A 15847-nucleotide genomic window follows, 5' to 3' on the forward strand; every position below is an offset into this window, starting at 1 on the left:
TGCCTCAATTTCTTGATTTATATAATGAAATTAGAGTGCCTTTTCTGGGCTGTGATTGTGGCTCGGTGGCAGAGCACTTGCCTCACAGTACAAGGCACTGGGTTTGAGCCTCAGCACCACATGAAAAAATAAATAAATAAATAAAGGTATTGTGTCCATCTACAACTAAAAAAATATTTTAAAAAAATAAAGTGCCTTTTCCTTACAGGGAATTAAAAGAGTTAGACTGTGTGAAATGCTTCGGAAACTATGTATAACTGTGCAGTAGTGAGTACTGAGCAAACATTAGCTATGTGTACAACATATGCTGTGGGGATACAGATGAAAAGTTCCACGAATTTTGTTCTGGGGTAGAAGTTAGGAAAATCTACAGGGAGGTAATATCCAAAGCAGATACTAAAAGTTGATAAGGGCATCAGATAAACAATGGTGGAGAGGATAATTCAAGCAAAGTAAAATTTAAAAGTGGGATTGAAGGAAAAGCCAGGTCTGACTTTTAACCACTATGATATATAGATGGCTTCCTGCCATAGGGAAAACTAACATTTACTAAGCACATACTATATCTTCAATACTGAAAGCATGCTTTTTTTGTCATAAGTACTGTCATTCTTATTTCAGTTAAAGAAACAGGTTCAAAGTAGTAAAACAATATGGTTAAGGCTGAATAGCAATGGGAAACCAGAGGCAAGTGTCAAACTATTATTTATACAAAATCTAATGCCCTTTCTAAAACCATGTCACTCATTAATTTGAGACCATAAAAAGATGTAAAATTTGGGTTCCTTATTATATCATGCTGGTAGGGATTTTAGGGTCTAAAAAATAACTCATAAAATTTTAGGGGAGGGGGCTGGGGTTGTGGCTCAGTGGTAGAGTGTTTGCTTACCACATGTGAGGCCCTGGGTTCGATCTTCAGCACCACATATAAATAAATAAATAAATAAATAAATAAATAAATAAATGTATTGTGTCCAACTACAACTAAAAAATTTTTAGGGAAAACAACACATTTTAAGACAAAACTTAAGATAGGGGCTGGGGATGTGGCTCAAGCGGTAGCATGCTTGCCTCGCATGCGTGCGGCCCAGGTTCGATCCTCAGCATCACATACCAACAAAGATGTTGTGTCCGCCAAGAACTAAAAAATAAATATTAAAAATTCTCTCTATCTCTCTCTCTCCTCTCTCACAAAAAAAAAAAAACTTAAGATAAAGCCCCTTCTTGAATTAGATTTTTGAGGCCATCTCTAGCTAAGTAGTATGAATGTTGTATTTAAGGCACTATGGAAATTTAACTATACTAGTAAGTATCAAGTTATACTACATGTCAGGCACCATGCTAGGATTAGGATAAATGGCACAAACCAAGAGAATTACCTCAATTTTGTCACAGAGCAGAACATGAGGGGGTAAGTAGAGGCTCTGGAGCCCCACAATTTGCTGAAGTTCAAATTGTAAATATCTCATTTACATTCTGTCTGACCTTGAGAAAGATACTCAAGGGGTCTATTTTTCAATTTCAACATGTACAATATGGGAATTATAATAGCTAACTATCCCCTAGAATTCTGTAAAGTCTTTGAGAAAGTGCCTGGCAATCTGCAAATTTTATTTCTTGCTACCATCAGTTGAGAGACAAATGTAAAGAAATGTGGCATATCTCGGAAAGAAAATGTGAAATAATCAAAAATTAAGGAAAATAATTACAGAATTCAAGCATCAAACGCAAATAAGGTGTGTTCTAAATACAAGAAATATATCTTTAGAAAGAGATAAGACATAATTAACAAAAAGAAGACAATATAGTATATCTTTTGGTTCAAATTAAAAGATGGACAAAATTCCATTAAGTTTTCATAGTAGCTTAGTACAACTAAATGAAGAAAGACAGTTGATGCTGGCCTGGAATGCCATTCAGAGGTTTTCTGTCATAATTCCGGTAGTTTTACAACGCTGCTTCTAAAATAGCTAGATATGTAAAAAAGACAGGGTTGACAGCTTCTACTTGCTTCTCTTTGTTTAAACGTGGGGTTGGTCTCCCTATTCCGTGAAATCTCCAAATTATGTCCCCCACCTCCTCTCAACTGCACATAATTCATTCTTCAGTAAATGCGACCATATCACGGTTTTATGTACATACCTTGTGTAATGACAGTTCGTTGCCTACTGGATAAGTCCTTGATTCCTTAGCAAGACACAAGGATTTTACACCGTTACCCTAACAACATCTCCTTCCATTTCCCAGAGGCAAGAGACCTCTGCATTCCTTAAACTGGTAAGGTGCCATTCCTTAATTAACATCTTACCACCAACTGTTCTGCCTACTCACTGTATTCTAAGTGTTCACTTATCTGTCTTTACAGCATCTAGGCTGAAGTGCGATCACTCACTACCTCGCGTTTTCTAAAGGGACCTGGCAATAAAGGAGCGGTCCCTCAAGACATCCAGCTCAAGCCCCCTCACTCTGACCTTGCTCTCGCTCCCCAGTCCTCCTGCCCCAGGCCCTGTTTTCTTTTAGGACCTTCTCGGGCTGCGTTTATTCAGAGCGACCTGCAACAGAGATCAATCGCTTCAGATATCCGGAGGGAAAGCGGACGATCGCTCCCTTTCTGGTCCTTCAGTTCAATCCCTTCCCCCAACAGTCCGAGCTCGGGTAGGGGCCGGAAAGGAAGCAGATTGCAGCCTCCGGCCAACATACCAGGGAACAGCGCGACCCTTACCACAAATACAGCCTCAGGAATCCCCAGGTGGAGCCGCCGCCCATTCCCTGCAGCCACTTCGACGCCGCAACCGTCCTTAGAGGCCGCCATCTTGAGAAAGCAAGCGCTCGGCTAACTGCCTTGCTGAGGCGCCAGCCACCCGTGATCAGTGATTGGCTGGATTGCACTCACAGACCCTTCCCTCCCCCGTGAGTCTGCGCATTCATTGGTGACTACGCAAGAGACACCGCCTCTCCTTTGGCCGACTAAGCCCAACCTCTACGTACTAATTGGCTGCACAGAAGTGAATGACAACCGTAGAAGCGACACAGAAGAAAATCAGAAGTTGCAGGAAGGACCAATAGGGACTTCTGGGAAAACGTACTAGAGATTTGAGTGGGCAGGGTTAAAACCCTAGGCTACCGGACCACGCCAAAACAGGGAACACCCTTTACAATGGCTTATGGAGCGACCCCAAGTTTATGTGCACACCACCGAACCTGGGACCTAGACGCCAATATGAATATGGCCTTTCTATTCCCACTATCCCAAGGAGTTTATTGCCCCTTGATGTTTTCAGAGTACAGCCATTGGCCTAATGATAATAAATACCCCACCGATGGCATCAACCTTTCTCTAAAGCCACTTTTGCACAGAATCCAGCCACATTACAAAACTAAACTTCAGAGTTTACATCTTAAGAACTCCATCTAGGCTACTAGACTAAAGGACTTACCCAACATTACCCTCCACTACAACCCTTTAAAAGCTAGTGCATCATACAGGCCCACATAAGTATTCTTTGATCTCTTTTCAGACATCTAACACAGTGTCTGTCCCTGACTTTGCTTTCACAGAACTGTTTTTCAGGACTTCAGCCCCTCCCACAACTTCTATCGTTAGCAAAATCCGTCTCCCTTCTCAGAGGCAATCATTGTAAACCAGTTTGTCTCCACGGATAATTAATACATGATCATGCACATACAGGCATACGTAGAAATACCTGTCTTTATATTAAAAAGCAGGACATTGGCATCCTACTATTGTAAATAAGGGAACTAAGGCTCAGAGAGTTTGCAGTATCTCCAAAATAGTACAGGTAGAAATTAAATGAAGCTGGAATTCCAAACTACCTCTCTAAAGACTTCCAGGCTATTTGCCTTGGAAGAGTAAAGACCTGTCAACCTCTGGCCAACAGCTTTAAGTACCACAATGCTCTATTCCAGCAAGGAAAAAATAGATTCGAACTGTATTCTTTAAAACTATACCTGATCTCAACACTGTCCAAAAACGAGGGGAAAAAAAGTGAAAAATAGGTAATGTTTCTACAGGAAAACATTTACATAAAACAATCTCCCATCTTTCCCTCCCCAACTCCCTCCCACACACACAATTTGATCCCACTTAATTAACCCATATCTGCATTCATATTTGTTATTACTAATACTGTCTTTACTCCAAACTTTAAAAACATTTTTCCAAATCATCACTAAATCCAATCTGTAATAATTCATGTAAGAGATATATTATTTGGGTCTTACAGCCAGGTTTTATTCTATACCTTGGAACAAAAATCTTACCTTATGTTTTACTCCCTTACAGGTATAGAAAAATGATTTCTATATTACACTGCAGAATATATTTCCCTTCTAGGTTTCTCTTAATTACAAAGTTATATGCAAATTCATTCTGACTCCTTACTTTTTTCATCACATGGCAACAGCTTTTCCAACAGTATACTAAGCTTATCAACTCTAAATGTCACTTTTTTATCTCCCACTTTAAAAAAAATACCTGGGGTCTGGGGTTGTGGCTCAGAGGTAGAGTGCTTACCTAGCATGTGTGAGGCACTGGGTTCAATCCTCAGCACCACATAAAGTAAAATAAAGACATTGTGTCCACCTATAACTAAAAAAAAAATATTTAAAAAAAATCTCCCTCCCTTCCTGCCAACTCCAGTTCTATTACCTGAATTTAAATATGATTGTTCTCCATTAACCCTTCAGCATATCATGACTTTTATAAATAATCTTTGGAATGCTTTACAAAAGCATTTTTTTATTTTAAAAAATTAGTTGTAGTTGGAACACAATGACTCTATTATTTTTATTTATCTTTATGTGGTGCTGAGGATCAAACCCAGGGCCTCATACATGCTAGGCAAGTGCTCTGCCACTGAGCTACAGCTCTAGCCTTAGCAAAACCATTTTTAAATGTTTTTAAATGAATTTTAAAGTGATTGTAGCTTTTCACTATGGACAATTTAAAACAAAACAAAAAGAATCTTAAAACACATATTTCAGTAAACAATTTTTCTAAAAACACAACCAAATTCTCACAACATGTTTTTGTTAATTTTTGGCCAAACATATGCCTGGACAACCTCTAGTCGCAATTGTTGAACTTGTGCAGTTTTACAGTTTTAACATGAATGTTGGGGCTGGGGATGTGGCTCAAGCGGTAGTGTGCTTGCCTGGCATGCGTGCGGCCCAGGTTCAATCCTCAGCACCACATACAAAAACAAAGATGTTATGTCTGCCGAAAACTAAAAAATAAATATTAAAAAGTTCTCTCTTTCAAGAAAATTTAAAAAAAATTTAACATGAATGTTGGTTGATGTTTTCCTTTTTCTTCTTTTTATTTTTTTTCCGGCTGGGCGTGGGGGTGCTGGAGATTGAACCCAGGGATGCTTAACCACTGAGCCACATCCCCAGCCCTTTTTTGTTTTTTATTAGACACAGGGTCTCTTTGAATTGCTTAGGGCCTCACTAAGTTGCTGAGGCTAGCTTTGAACTTGAGATCCTCCTGCCTCAGCCTCCCTAAATCACTGGGATTACAAGAATGCACCATGGCACCCAACTTGATGTTTTCATTTTAAGTAATAAGAAAAGTAATATGGAAAAAATGTATGTCTTGGCATTTAGTCATTCATCAATGATATGTGATTCCTTTGCTGAACTGGATACTGGTTTTCAGATACCAGAAAATAATTGCCTAATTTTTGTGTTTTTCACAGCGTAATGGCTACATACATAACCTACTTTAAAATAAAATCTACATTTAGTCACAGTTTCTCTATCACTTTCTTAAGTCTGGAGTGACAAGCCATAAATCAAGCTTTATTTTGTAACATTTGCCTATTTCTGTGAGATAAACACTACTACCACAGCTGATATCAAGTCATATGGATTTGAGAAGACATACCCAGTAGTATAGCATTACAAAGTACAGTACAATAGATGTAAGTAATCTCAAGAGCATATATAACATTTAAATGCATAAAAACATAATTTCTAAATGATAACATATATTGAGGACTTACTAGGTATCAAGCACAAAGCCAAGTAATTTATAGATGTAATTCCATGTAACCCACTTAATACTGCCGAAAGACTTATTATTATGCATATTTTAAAACACAGAAAACTGAGCCTTAACAATGTTAAAATAACTGGCCTAAGATTCCATAGCTTATAAATAATCAGATCTGTCCCCAAGCTGACTGCAAAGCATATGCTCTTAGCTTTAATGACTCCATTGATAATACCCACATGAGCTTATGTTACTGAGGGCCCCTGGTCCTAGCAGGGAATCATGAGCAACCATTGCCCTCTGCTTGCAGTTGCTTAGAAAGCTGCTACATCTATTATATGCTGAGAGGCCAGAGGGTCCAACGAGGAAATAACATGTCAGAAATGATACAACGATCCTCTCTATGAGGACAGGAAGAGGTAAATTTTTACCCCATGGCAACTCCGAGGGGATGAGGCCCTGAGAGTCATAACTAGATTTGAAGCAGCACCTATATGGACCAAACAACTAGTGAAAAATGATGCGAGGTAAGTCCTCTTATGTAGGTAATGATGATTCTCAGAGGGCCCACCGTTGACACACAAGTCTTAAATTAGGTTGATAGCAGTACTAGTGTGTCCCACATCCCCATCTCCTACTACCCTCTCCTTAGTTCTCCAATTCTACCCCATTTTCTTAGTCCTCCAACTGTATTCTTTCCCCAGTCCTCCAGTTCCTCTCACTTCCCAGGCTCCTCAGTCATGCCACATTTTCTCAGTCCTCCAACCCTGTCTCTTCTCCAACCCCAACCTCTTCTCGGTCATGATCATCTAGATCTTCTCCTCATCCTCCAATCATTCTACATTATCTCAGTCCTATACTTCAAGTCTCTCCCATCCTCCAACCTTGCCCTTTCTCCCAAATCCTCCAACTACTTTCACCTTAGCCTCCAGCCCCTCCCTCAGTCATCCAGATGGTACTTTCTATGCATTACTCCAACCCCACATTTTCTCAGTCCTCCAGTCAAGCATTTCCCCTCAGACATTCAGCTCCACCTGTCTCCTCCTTCCCGCTAGGCCCATCTTCTTCTCAGTGTTCCAATCTCACCCAGTCTTCTCAGACATCCAGACCAGCACTAGGCCCCTTCCCTCTTTATTATATGGCATCATGTATTAGTTTGCTCAGACTGACTACTATGAAATACCACAGACTAAGTGACTTAAATAACAGAACTGTATTTTCTCACACTTCTGGAAGGTGAAGGTCCAAGGTCAAGATCCAGCATAGTGAGGGCATTCTGTCTCTTCTTTTTATAAGGCATTAGCCCTGTCAAATTGGGGCACCTCACTTATGATACATTTAAACTTTATCACCTCTTCACAGTTCTAGAACACATAATTCTTGACAATTTATTCCCTTAATAAAATGTGTTTCCCACAAGAACAGACTACTTAGATTTTCCATCAGATCCTCTACTCTCCTGCCAACTTCCTGAGTCCATTCACACTGAACTAACACTCCCTCGCTGTCTCTATCCCTCTCTCCTGGGTCTGTGAACCCACCAAATCCTTCCCCACCAAAGCCTTTGCCTATGTTGTATCATCTGCCTGGAATGTCTCATCTTTCAACCTTTTGCATTTCAAGGACCAAATCAAGTGTCCTCTCTGTGTAACCTTCTAAAACCTTCCATTCAAAGCTATATAGAGCGCTTCCTATTCATATTCCTATGTCATTTAGTACATCACATTGCATCACATGGTAATCACATAACTGCTGTATTTTTAAATCATTTTCCCAACTAATCAAAAGTTTTGAGGGGACAAGGACTTTTCTTTCTCTTTGTGTTTCCAGTGCCTCCTTGAAGTTGCATTCTCAAAGAATTGAGTTAGTTATAATTAGTTCATGTGAACATGAAGACTAAGCTCACTAGCAAATTCTGACACTGAACGTATCTCATAAACCAGGTGTAATGTTTGTTACAAGGTATCCTATCCTTTCTACAAGTCATTTTTATCCCATACATTGTAAATTCCCATCATTTACCATACATCTATATGTATTCATAATGTGGATATGTTTAATAATGATTTTAAATATAATAATCTTTATTATATTTATTAATATATTTTTATAAATTTTTACATATTATATATATATATATATATATATATATATATATATATATATAATAAATTACTTTGAAAGTGCCTAAGAAGTGGAACTACAGGCTGTCCTTATATACACAGAGGCACCATACATATTTGATAATGCATACATTCTTTTATATTTTGGGGGGTTTTTTTGAAGAAAAATTAAGGTAAAAAAGTAGCTAAAGCAGCAAAGAATATAGTTAATATGACAAAAGTTGTGTGCAATATGAAAACCCAGCCCCCAAGTAGACACAACTAGAGTACGGAAAGAGTAGAAATATGAATTGGCCTTTCTTGGGAAAGGAGTGAGAGACAGGAACAACGCCAGAAACAACAGGAAATCAGAGCACAGCAAAGGCATATAGTAGAAATAAGGAACTGAGTTATGCCTTGATCATCCTGGAGAGAAGCAACTGGGGCAATTACATAACGGTTTGGAGTCCATCTCCTTCCAAGACTAAGGACCTTCAAGGCAGGAGCCTTGCCCTTATTATCCATTTTTTCAATCATAGTAATCTGTCACAAGGCATTTTTAAACATTTGAACTGATCTCAAATTGAAGGGCAGAATGACAGAAGAGAAAAAGCACCAGAAACATCTTTCAGAGCCTATTTTTAGTTTCATTGCAAAAATTTTGGTGGTGTTTTCCCAGTGTGCCCCAAGGACCTACAACATTCCATCTAATTTAATCTATACACAAGCCTGGGAACACTCCCTATGTCTGAAATATTTTATCTCCTTATCTCACTACCCACCAAGTAAACACCACGTACTGTTCATGTCTAGGTTCCTGAAGGAAAATCTTCCTGACCCTGTGGACCATTTCCAGTTTTATGTAGCATTTGTAATGACCCCATGCAAGTTAGTCTCCTTTCATTCACCACTAGCTACAAAAGCCATATCAGCTCTTAACTGGACAAGAGAACTTACTTCCAACAGTCAAATTTTCCTCAGTACAATCTGTTTTCAACACCACAGCCATATAGCTACACTACCCATGGTATCATCAGGAAACAAGAATATTCAATGGATTGACCTCTTCATATCTATAATAGGTTTTAAATCAAAGCTTAATAGTTTTATAAGTTGAAAGCTTACAAGGAGAAGAACTTCATTAATTGGAGGGCAAAAATAGAGAGGTACCAAGTATAGACAGCATTATGGACTAGTTCTACCACATTCAGTGAGCAGATACTTCTTTTGCAATTTTAACTGTTAAAAAGTACAGAAAATGGTTGTGCATGGTAGTGCACATCTGTAATCCTATTGGCTCAGGAGTCTGAGGCAGGAGGATCTCAAGTTGAAAGCTGGCCTCAACAACCTACAGAGGCCCTAAGCAACTTGCATAAACCCTGTCTCTAAATAAAATATAGAAAGTGCTAGGGATGTGGCTCAGTGGTTGAGTGCCCCTGGGTTCAATCCCTGGCAAGAAAAAAAGAAAAAAAAAAACCAAAGTACAGAAAATGATACGAAGTTCCCCAGGTCATAGAGCACTATTAATATAAAAGCTGATTTTAGCCTGGTGCAGTAGCACACACCTGTAATCCTAGTGGCTCAGAAGGCTGAAACAGGAGGATCACAAGTTCAAAGGCAGCCTCAGCAACAGTGAGACGCTAAGCAACTCACTGAGACTCTGTCTCTAAATAAAATACAAAATCAGGGCTGGGGATGTGGCTCAAGCGGTAGCGCCCTCGCCTGGCATGCGTGTGGCCCGGGTTCCATCCTCAGCACCACATACCAACAAAGCTGTTGTGTCCGCCGAGAACTAAAAAATAAATATTAAAAATTCTCTCTCTCTCTCTCTCTCTCTCTCTCTCTCTCTCTCTCTCTCTCTCTCCTCTCTCACTCTCTCTTTAAAAAAAAAATCAGGCTGGGGATGTGGCTCAGTGGTTGAGTGCCCCCGAGTTCAATCCCCAGTACCAAAAAGAAAAGAAAGAAATTAATTCTTGGAAACAACTGAGAACAGATATACAACGTATCAGTATGAAAGTAGTATTAAGAGGAAATTTTATAACACTGAGTGCCTACATTAAAAAGAAGCCAAGCATAGTGGTACATGCCTATTATCCCAGCAGCTCGGGAGGCTGAGACGGGAGGATTGTGAGTTCAAAGACAGCCTCAAGCAACTGCAAGGAGCTAAGCAACTCAGTGAGACTCTGTCTCTAATAAAATACAAAATAGGGCTGGGGATGGGACTCAGTGGTTGAGTGCCCCTGGGTTCATTCCACAGTTACCCCCCCAAAAAAACTGATTTTAAAATCAGTTGAAGATGGTCCTCAAAAAGAAAATATAGACCCCAAGATAGATAAACTATCTCACCTGTGCACCTGTGTGCCAAATCCAGCTTACTGTCTGTTCATGTATGGCCTATGGGCTAAGAATGGTTTTTAAAAGGTTGGGGAAAAATAAAAACAAATATAATGTTTTAAGACATGTGAAAATTATAGAAAATTCAAATTTCAGTGTCCAAAAATAAAGTTTGAGAGGCCTTCAGCCAATTGTCATTCACTTATGTATTTATACTGAGTATCAAACAGAAGTACAAATTAAGTAGTTACAAAAAAGATTATTATAAAGAATGCCTAATGTATTCACTATCTGGACCTTCACAGAAAAAAAAATTTATCAATCCCAACCAATCTCACTTATGTGTTTAAAAATCTCATTTTAATGATACCTAATCAATTGAACCAGGAACTACATTAAAAGAAATGTAAGTACCTAATTAAAGTTTGTCCCAGAATGCAATAATTTATTGTTATATAAGATAGGCTAGGGATATAGATCAGTTGGTAAGAGTGCTTGTCTTGTATTCAAGACAAAAATATGATCTTGTTAGATTCCAAAAACATATTTGATAAACATATTTAATACCCATTCCTAATTTTTAAAATTTATCTCAGCAAACTATAAGCAGAAGACACTTAAGTCAATGTTTAATAGGTGAGAAGAAATCCTTGTTAAATACTACAAAGCCAGAAAATTTCATAGAGGAACTAATTAACAAACGTGATGGAAGGATTTGAGTGAAACAGAGATGAGTTATTATTGATTCTATTACTGCTGCCAGACCAGGAGGCCTAGGACAGGTAAACTTGGTGTCCATTCTTGGACATGTAGGCATCCATAGCCACCAGATATTGAAAGGGACAGTGGAGGACTAAAGGAGAAGGGTTGGGATAGATGATTAAGGATAGATGTAGACACAAAGGACTGGGGGAGGGGCAGAAAACTAAAGAGAGAATGTAGAACTAGAAAACTGAGGAGAGGGTCTTAGAAGAAGGAAATGTAGGAGGAAACAGTGACTTAGACTGAGATGAAGCTATTGCTGCTACCAGGGCAGTAATACCAGTGTGTATTAGTTTGTGACCTTCTGATAAACTCAAAACATGTACAAGGAAAGGGTAGAATTAAAAGGCCAAGTAAAGGGGATGGGGCTGAAGACTGATGGGGAAGAGGAAAGAAATCCAGAATAAGACCAGAGAACTGGAGAGAGATGAAACTAGAGGCTAAAGGAGTATATCAGCAGGTAGGGGTATGGGACAAAGTAACACAGAGAAAGAGCTACTAAACTTGCCAGGATAATAAGCCCAGCTAAAGGAGGGAGTATAACAGTTTTGAACAGTGTGGGGTACTCTGATCACCCTCAGGAAACCTGAACAGGAAGAGGTTGCAGGTGAAGGGCCAGGAAGAGAAGATAAAAAAGGTGGGGATGAGAGACAGTCTGACTTTAAGCAGTCCAGTTAAAGGAAGTATATATGTGTGTGTGTGTGTGTGTGTGTGTGTGTGTGTGTGTGTGTGTGAAGACAAGGACAGACACACACACACACACACACAATTAGCAGGGTGGGGGGAATGGGGCCTTGTAAGCAAGCACTCTCAGGAACCTCTTAGAAAACTAGGGAAGAGTGTTCTTGGATAGGCAGAATTAATATTGTGCAGGGATCGTGGCTCAGAGGTAGAGCACTCTCCTAGGACATGTGAAGCCCTGGGTTAGATCCTCAGCACCACATAAAAACAAAAATAAATTAATTAATAAAGGTATTTTTAAAAGCATATATTTAAAAAATGGCCATACTACCAAAAGCATAATACAGATTTAATCCACTTCCTATTAAAATTCCAATGATGTTCTTCAAAGAAATAGAAAAAGCAGTCATAAAATAAATTCATTTGGAAAAATACGAGGTCCAGAACTGCCAAAGCAATACTTAGGACCATACTTAGGGAGAAAAGTGAAACAGACTGGGATGCAGAAGTATACATGGGCCCAGTGCAGTAACACACACCCGTAATCCCAGCAGCTCGGGAGGCTGAGGCAGGAGGATTACAAGTTCAAAGGCAGCCTCGGCAATGGTGAGGCGCTAAGCAACTCAGTGAAGCCCTGTCTCTAAATAAAATACAAAACAGGGATGGGATGTGGCTCAGTGGTTGAGTGCCCCCAGAGTTCAATCCCATGACCAAAACAAACAAACAAACAAAAAAAGTGAAGCAGAAGGTATCACAATACCAGACCTTAAATTATACTACAGAGCCATAGTAACAAAAGTAGTATGGTATTAGCACAAAAACAGACATGAAGACAAATGGAACAGAAAACACAGAGACAAGCCCACATAAATACAGTTATCTCATACTAGAGAAAGGCACCATAAACATACATTGAAGAAAAGATAGCCTCTTCAACAAAAGCTGTAGGGAAAACTATAAATCCATATGTAGAAGAATGAAATCAAACCCATCTTTCACCCTGCACAAAATTCAATTCTGTGTGGATCAAAGACTTAGGCATTAGATTAGAGACCCTGCTAGGGGTTGGGGGTTGTGGCTCAGCGGTAGAGTGTTTGCCTAGCATGCGTGAGACACTGGTTTTGATTCTCAGCACCACATACAAATAAATAAAATAAAGGTCCATCAACAACTAAAAATATTTTTTTGAAAAAAAGAATAGAGACCCTGCACTTACTAGAACAAAAAGTAGACCCAACTCTCCATCATGTTGGCTTAGGAACCAACTTCCTCATCAAGACCCCTAAAGTGCAAGAAGTAAAATCAAGAATCATTAAATGGGATGGTATAAAACTAAAAAGCTTCTTCACAGCAAAGGAAACAATCAAGAACATGAGAGAGAGCCTACAGAATGGGAGAAAATCTTTGCCACCTGTACCTCAGATAGAGCATTAATCTCCAGGATATGCAAAGAACTCAAAAAACTTAATACACACACACACACACACACACAAAAAAAAAAAAAACCCAGATCACCCAATCAATAAATGGGCAAAGGAACTGAATAGGCTCTTTACAGAAGAACATCTCTAGAAATTAGAGAAATGCAAATTAAAATTACACTGAGATTCCATCACACTCTAGTCAGAATGGCAATTATAAAGAACACAAATAACAATAAATGTTGGTGAAGATGTGGGGAAAAGGGTTCATTCATACACTGCTGGTGGGATTTCAAATTGGTGCAACCACTCTGGAAAGCAGTATGGAGATTCCTCAGAAAACTTGGAATGAAACCACCATTTGACCCAGTTATCCCACTCCTTGGTGGGACTTAAAATCAGCATAATAAGGTGACACAGCCATATCAATGTTATAGTAGCTCAATTCACAACAGCAAAGATGTGAAACCAACCTGTGCCCTTCAACAGATAAATGGATAAATAAAATGTGGTGAATATACACAATGTAATATTACTCAGCCAGAAAGAAGAATGAAATTATAGCATTTGCCAGTAAATGGGTGGAATTTGAGATTATCATGCTAAGTGAAATAAACCAGTCCCAAACAACCAAAGGCTGAATGCTCTCTCTGATATGTGTATGCTAACACACAATAACGGGGAGTGAAGAATAAAAGTCTATTGGATTAGACAAAGAGGAATGAAGAGAAGGGAGGGGGAGTGGGAGTAGGAAAGACAGTAGAATGCATTGGACATAACTTCCCTATGTTCATATATGAATACACCACAGTGAAACTCCACATCATGTACAACCACAAGAATGGGATCCTAATTAGAATGAGTTATACTCCATGTATGCACGATATGTCAAAATACACTCTACTCTCATGTGTGTGTATATATATATATATATATATATATATATATATATATAATAAATTTTAAAAAGAAAACTGGGAAGGGTAAGGTAAGTTGGTGTGGAAGATAGGAGGCAACTCTGAAAAACTGGAGAGAGGGATGGTTTAAATGCAGAGATTTTTTGTTGTTGTTGTTGTTTTTGTTTTTTTTTAAAGAGAGAGTGAGAGAGGAGGGAGAGAGAGAGAGAGAGAGAGAGAGAGAGAGAGAGAGAGAGAGAGAGAGAGAATTTTTAATATTTATTTTTTAGTTCTCGGCGGACACAACATCTTTGTTGGTATGTGGTGCTGAGGATCGAACCCGAGCTGCACACATGCCAGGCGAGCGCGCTACCGCTTGAGCCACATCCCCAGCCCAGAGATTTTGTTTTTATACAGAGAATTTAACCCAGGGTCACTGAACCACTGAGCCACACCTCAGACCTTTTTAATTTTTATTTAGAGACAGAGTCTCACTAAATTTTTTAGGACCTCTCTAAGTTGCTGAGGCTGGCTTTGAACTCACAATCCTCCCATCTCAGCCTCCCCAAGCTGCTTGGATTACAGGCACATATCATCATGCCAAGTGGTTCTGTCTGTTTTTTGCAGTAATAAGGATGAAACCAGGGCTTTGCACTTGCTAGGCAAGCAGTTTACCAGTGAGATACATCCTCAGCCTCTAAATTTAAATTTAATTTAAATTAAGATAAACACCTACTGTATAATACAGCCATTCTACCCCTAGCATTTACCCAAGAAATATATCCATGTTTTTCTATAAAAAGACACATGTAAGAATGTTTATAGCAGCTTGTATATGTACATCAATTTAGTTTAGCTTTTAAAAATAAGTATATAAAAATATATTTTCAGATAAACAAAAACTGAATTTATTATGAAAATAACTATGCTAAATGAACTTCTAAAATGTGTTCTTCAAGAGGAAAAATAAATGTAATACCAAAAGAAATGTGAACAGGGCTGGGGATATAGCTCAGTTGGTAAAGTGCTTGCTTCACATGCACAAGGTTATGGGTTCAATCCTCAGCACCACCAAAAAAATTAAAAATAAAAATAAAAGGTGAACAAAGAATTTGTAAGTATGTGGCTAAATCTAAATAAAACCCGCTACTATAAATATTATTACTTATTATTTTAATTTTCAGGAGCTAAAGAAGGAGACAAGATTACCATATTATGGACCACCACAGTCAGTCAGTCAGGAGGGTGCCTGGAGTTAAAATTTTCTAACCTCTTTGTGTTATTTGGAAGTGGATATTAATGTTGTTTTTTGGTGGTTTTACAGGATACATTTTCAAGGATAACTTTGTTTAGAGCATCCAAATAAATTGCAACTTTTGTATAATACAATATGTGCTACAAGACATTCTACATAGGGAACTATATAGAACACCTGAGGAAAAATATTCAAAATGACTCTTAAAAATAGAAAAATAGACTATTTGCTCTCCAAAATACTGAATTGAAGAATCTCAAGACTATATTGAATATCCAAGTGAATGTTTATTGTACTTGGAAGATGTGGATGAGTCAGTTCAACCTGCAGAAAGATCACCATTTTATTCACCTCTGAATCTGAATCTTTTTGCTTTGGTATCT

The 15847-nt window shown here is 38.6% G+C and overlaps 1 protein-coding gene across 2 annotated transcripts in view; it reads right to left on the reverse strand.

Moving 5' to 3' along the window:
- Nucleotides 1-2880, reverse strand: part of Vbp1 (VHL binding protein 1) — a 34380-nt gene extending 31500 nt beyond the window's left edge. For both annotated transcript variants that reach the window (XM_021721251.3, XM_005342016.5), the window contains exon 1: nt 2723-2880. In XM_021721251.3, the coding sequence (XP_021576926.2) occupies nt 2723-2812 (90 nt within the window). In that variant the 5' untranslated portion in view covers nt 2813-2880. The remainder of the gene's footprint in view (nt 1-2722) is intronic.
- Between the last annotated feature and the right edge of the window lie 12967 nt (nt 2881-15847).

The sequence above is a fragment of the Ictidomys tridecemlineatus genome, chromosome X (genome assembly GCF_052094955.1).
Source record: "Ictidomys tridecemlineatus isolate mIctTri1 chromosome X, mIctTri1.hap1, whole genome shotgun sequence".
Classification (NCBI taxonomy): domain Eukaryota; kingdom Metazoa; phylum Chordata; class Mammalia; order Rodentia; family Sciuridae; genus Ictidomys; species Ictidomys tridecemlineatus.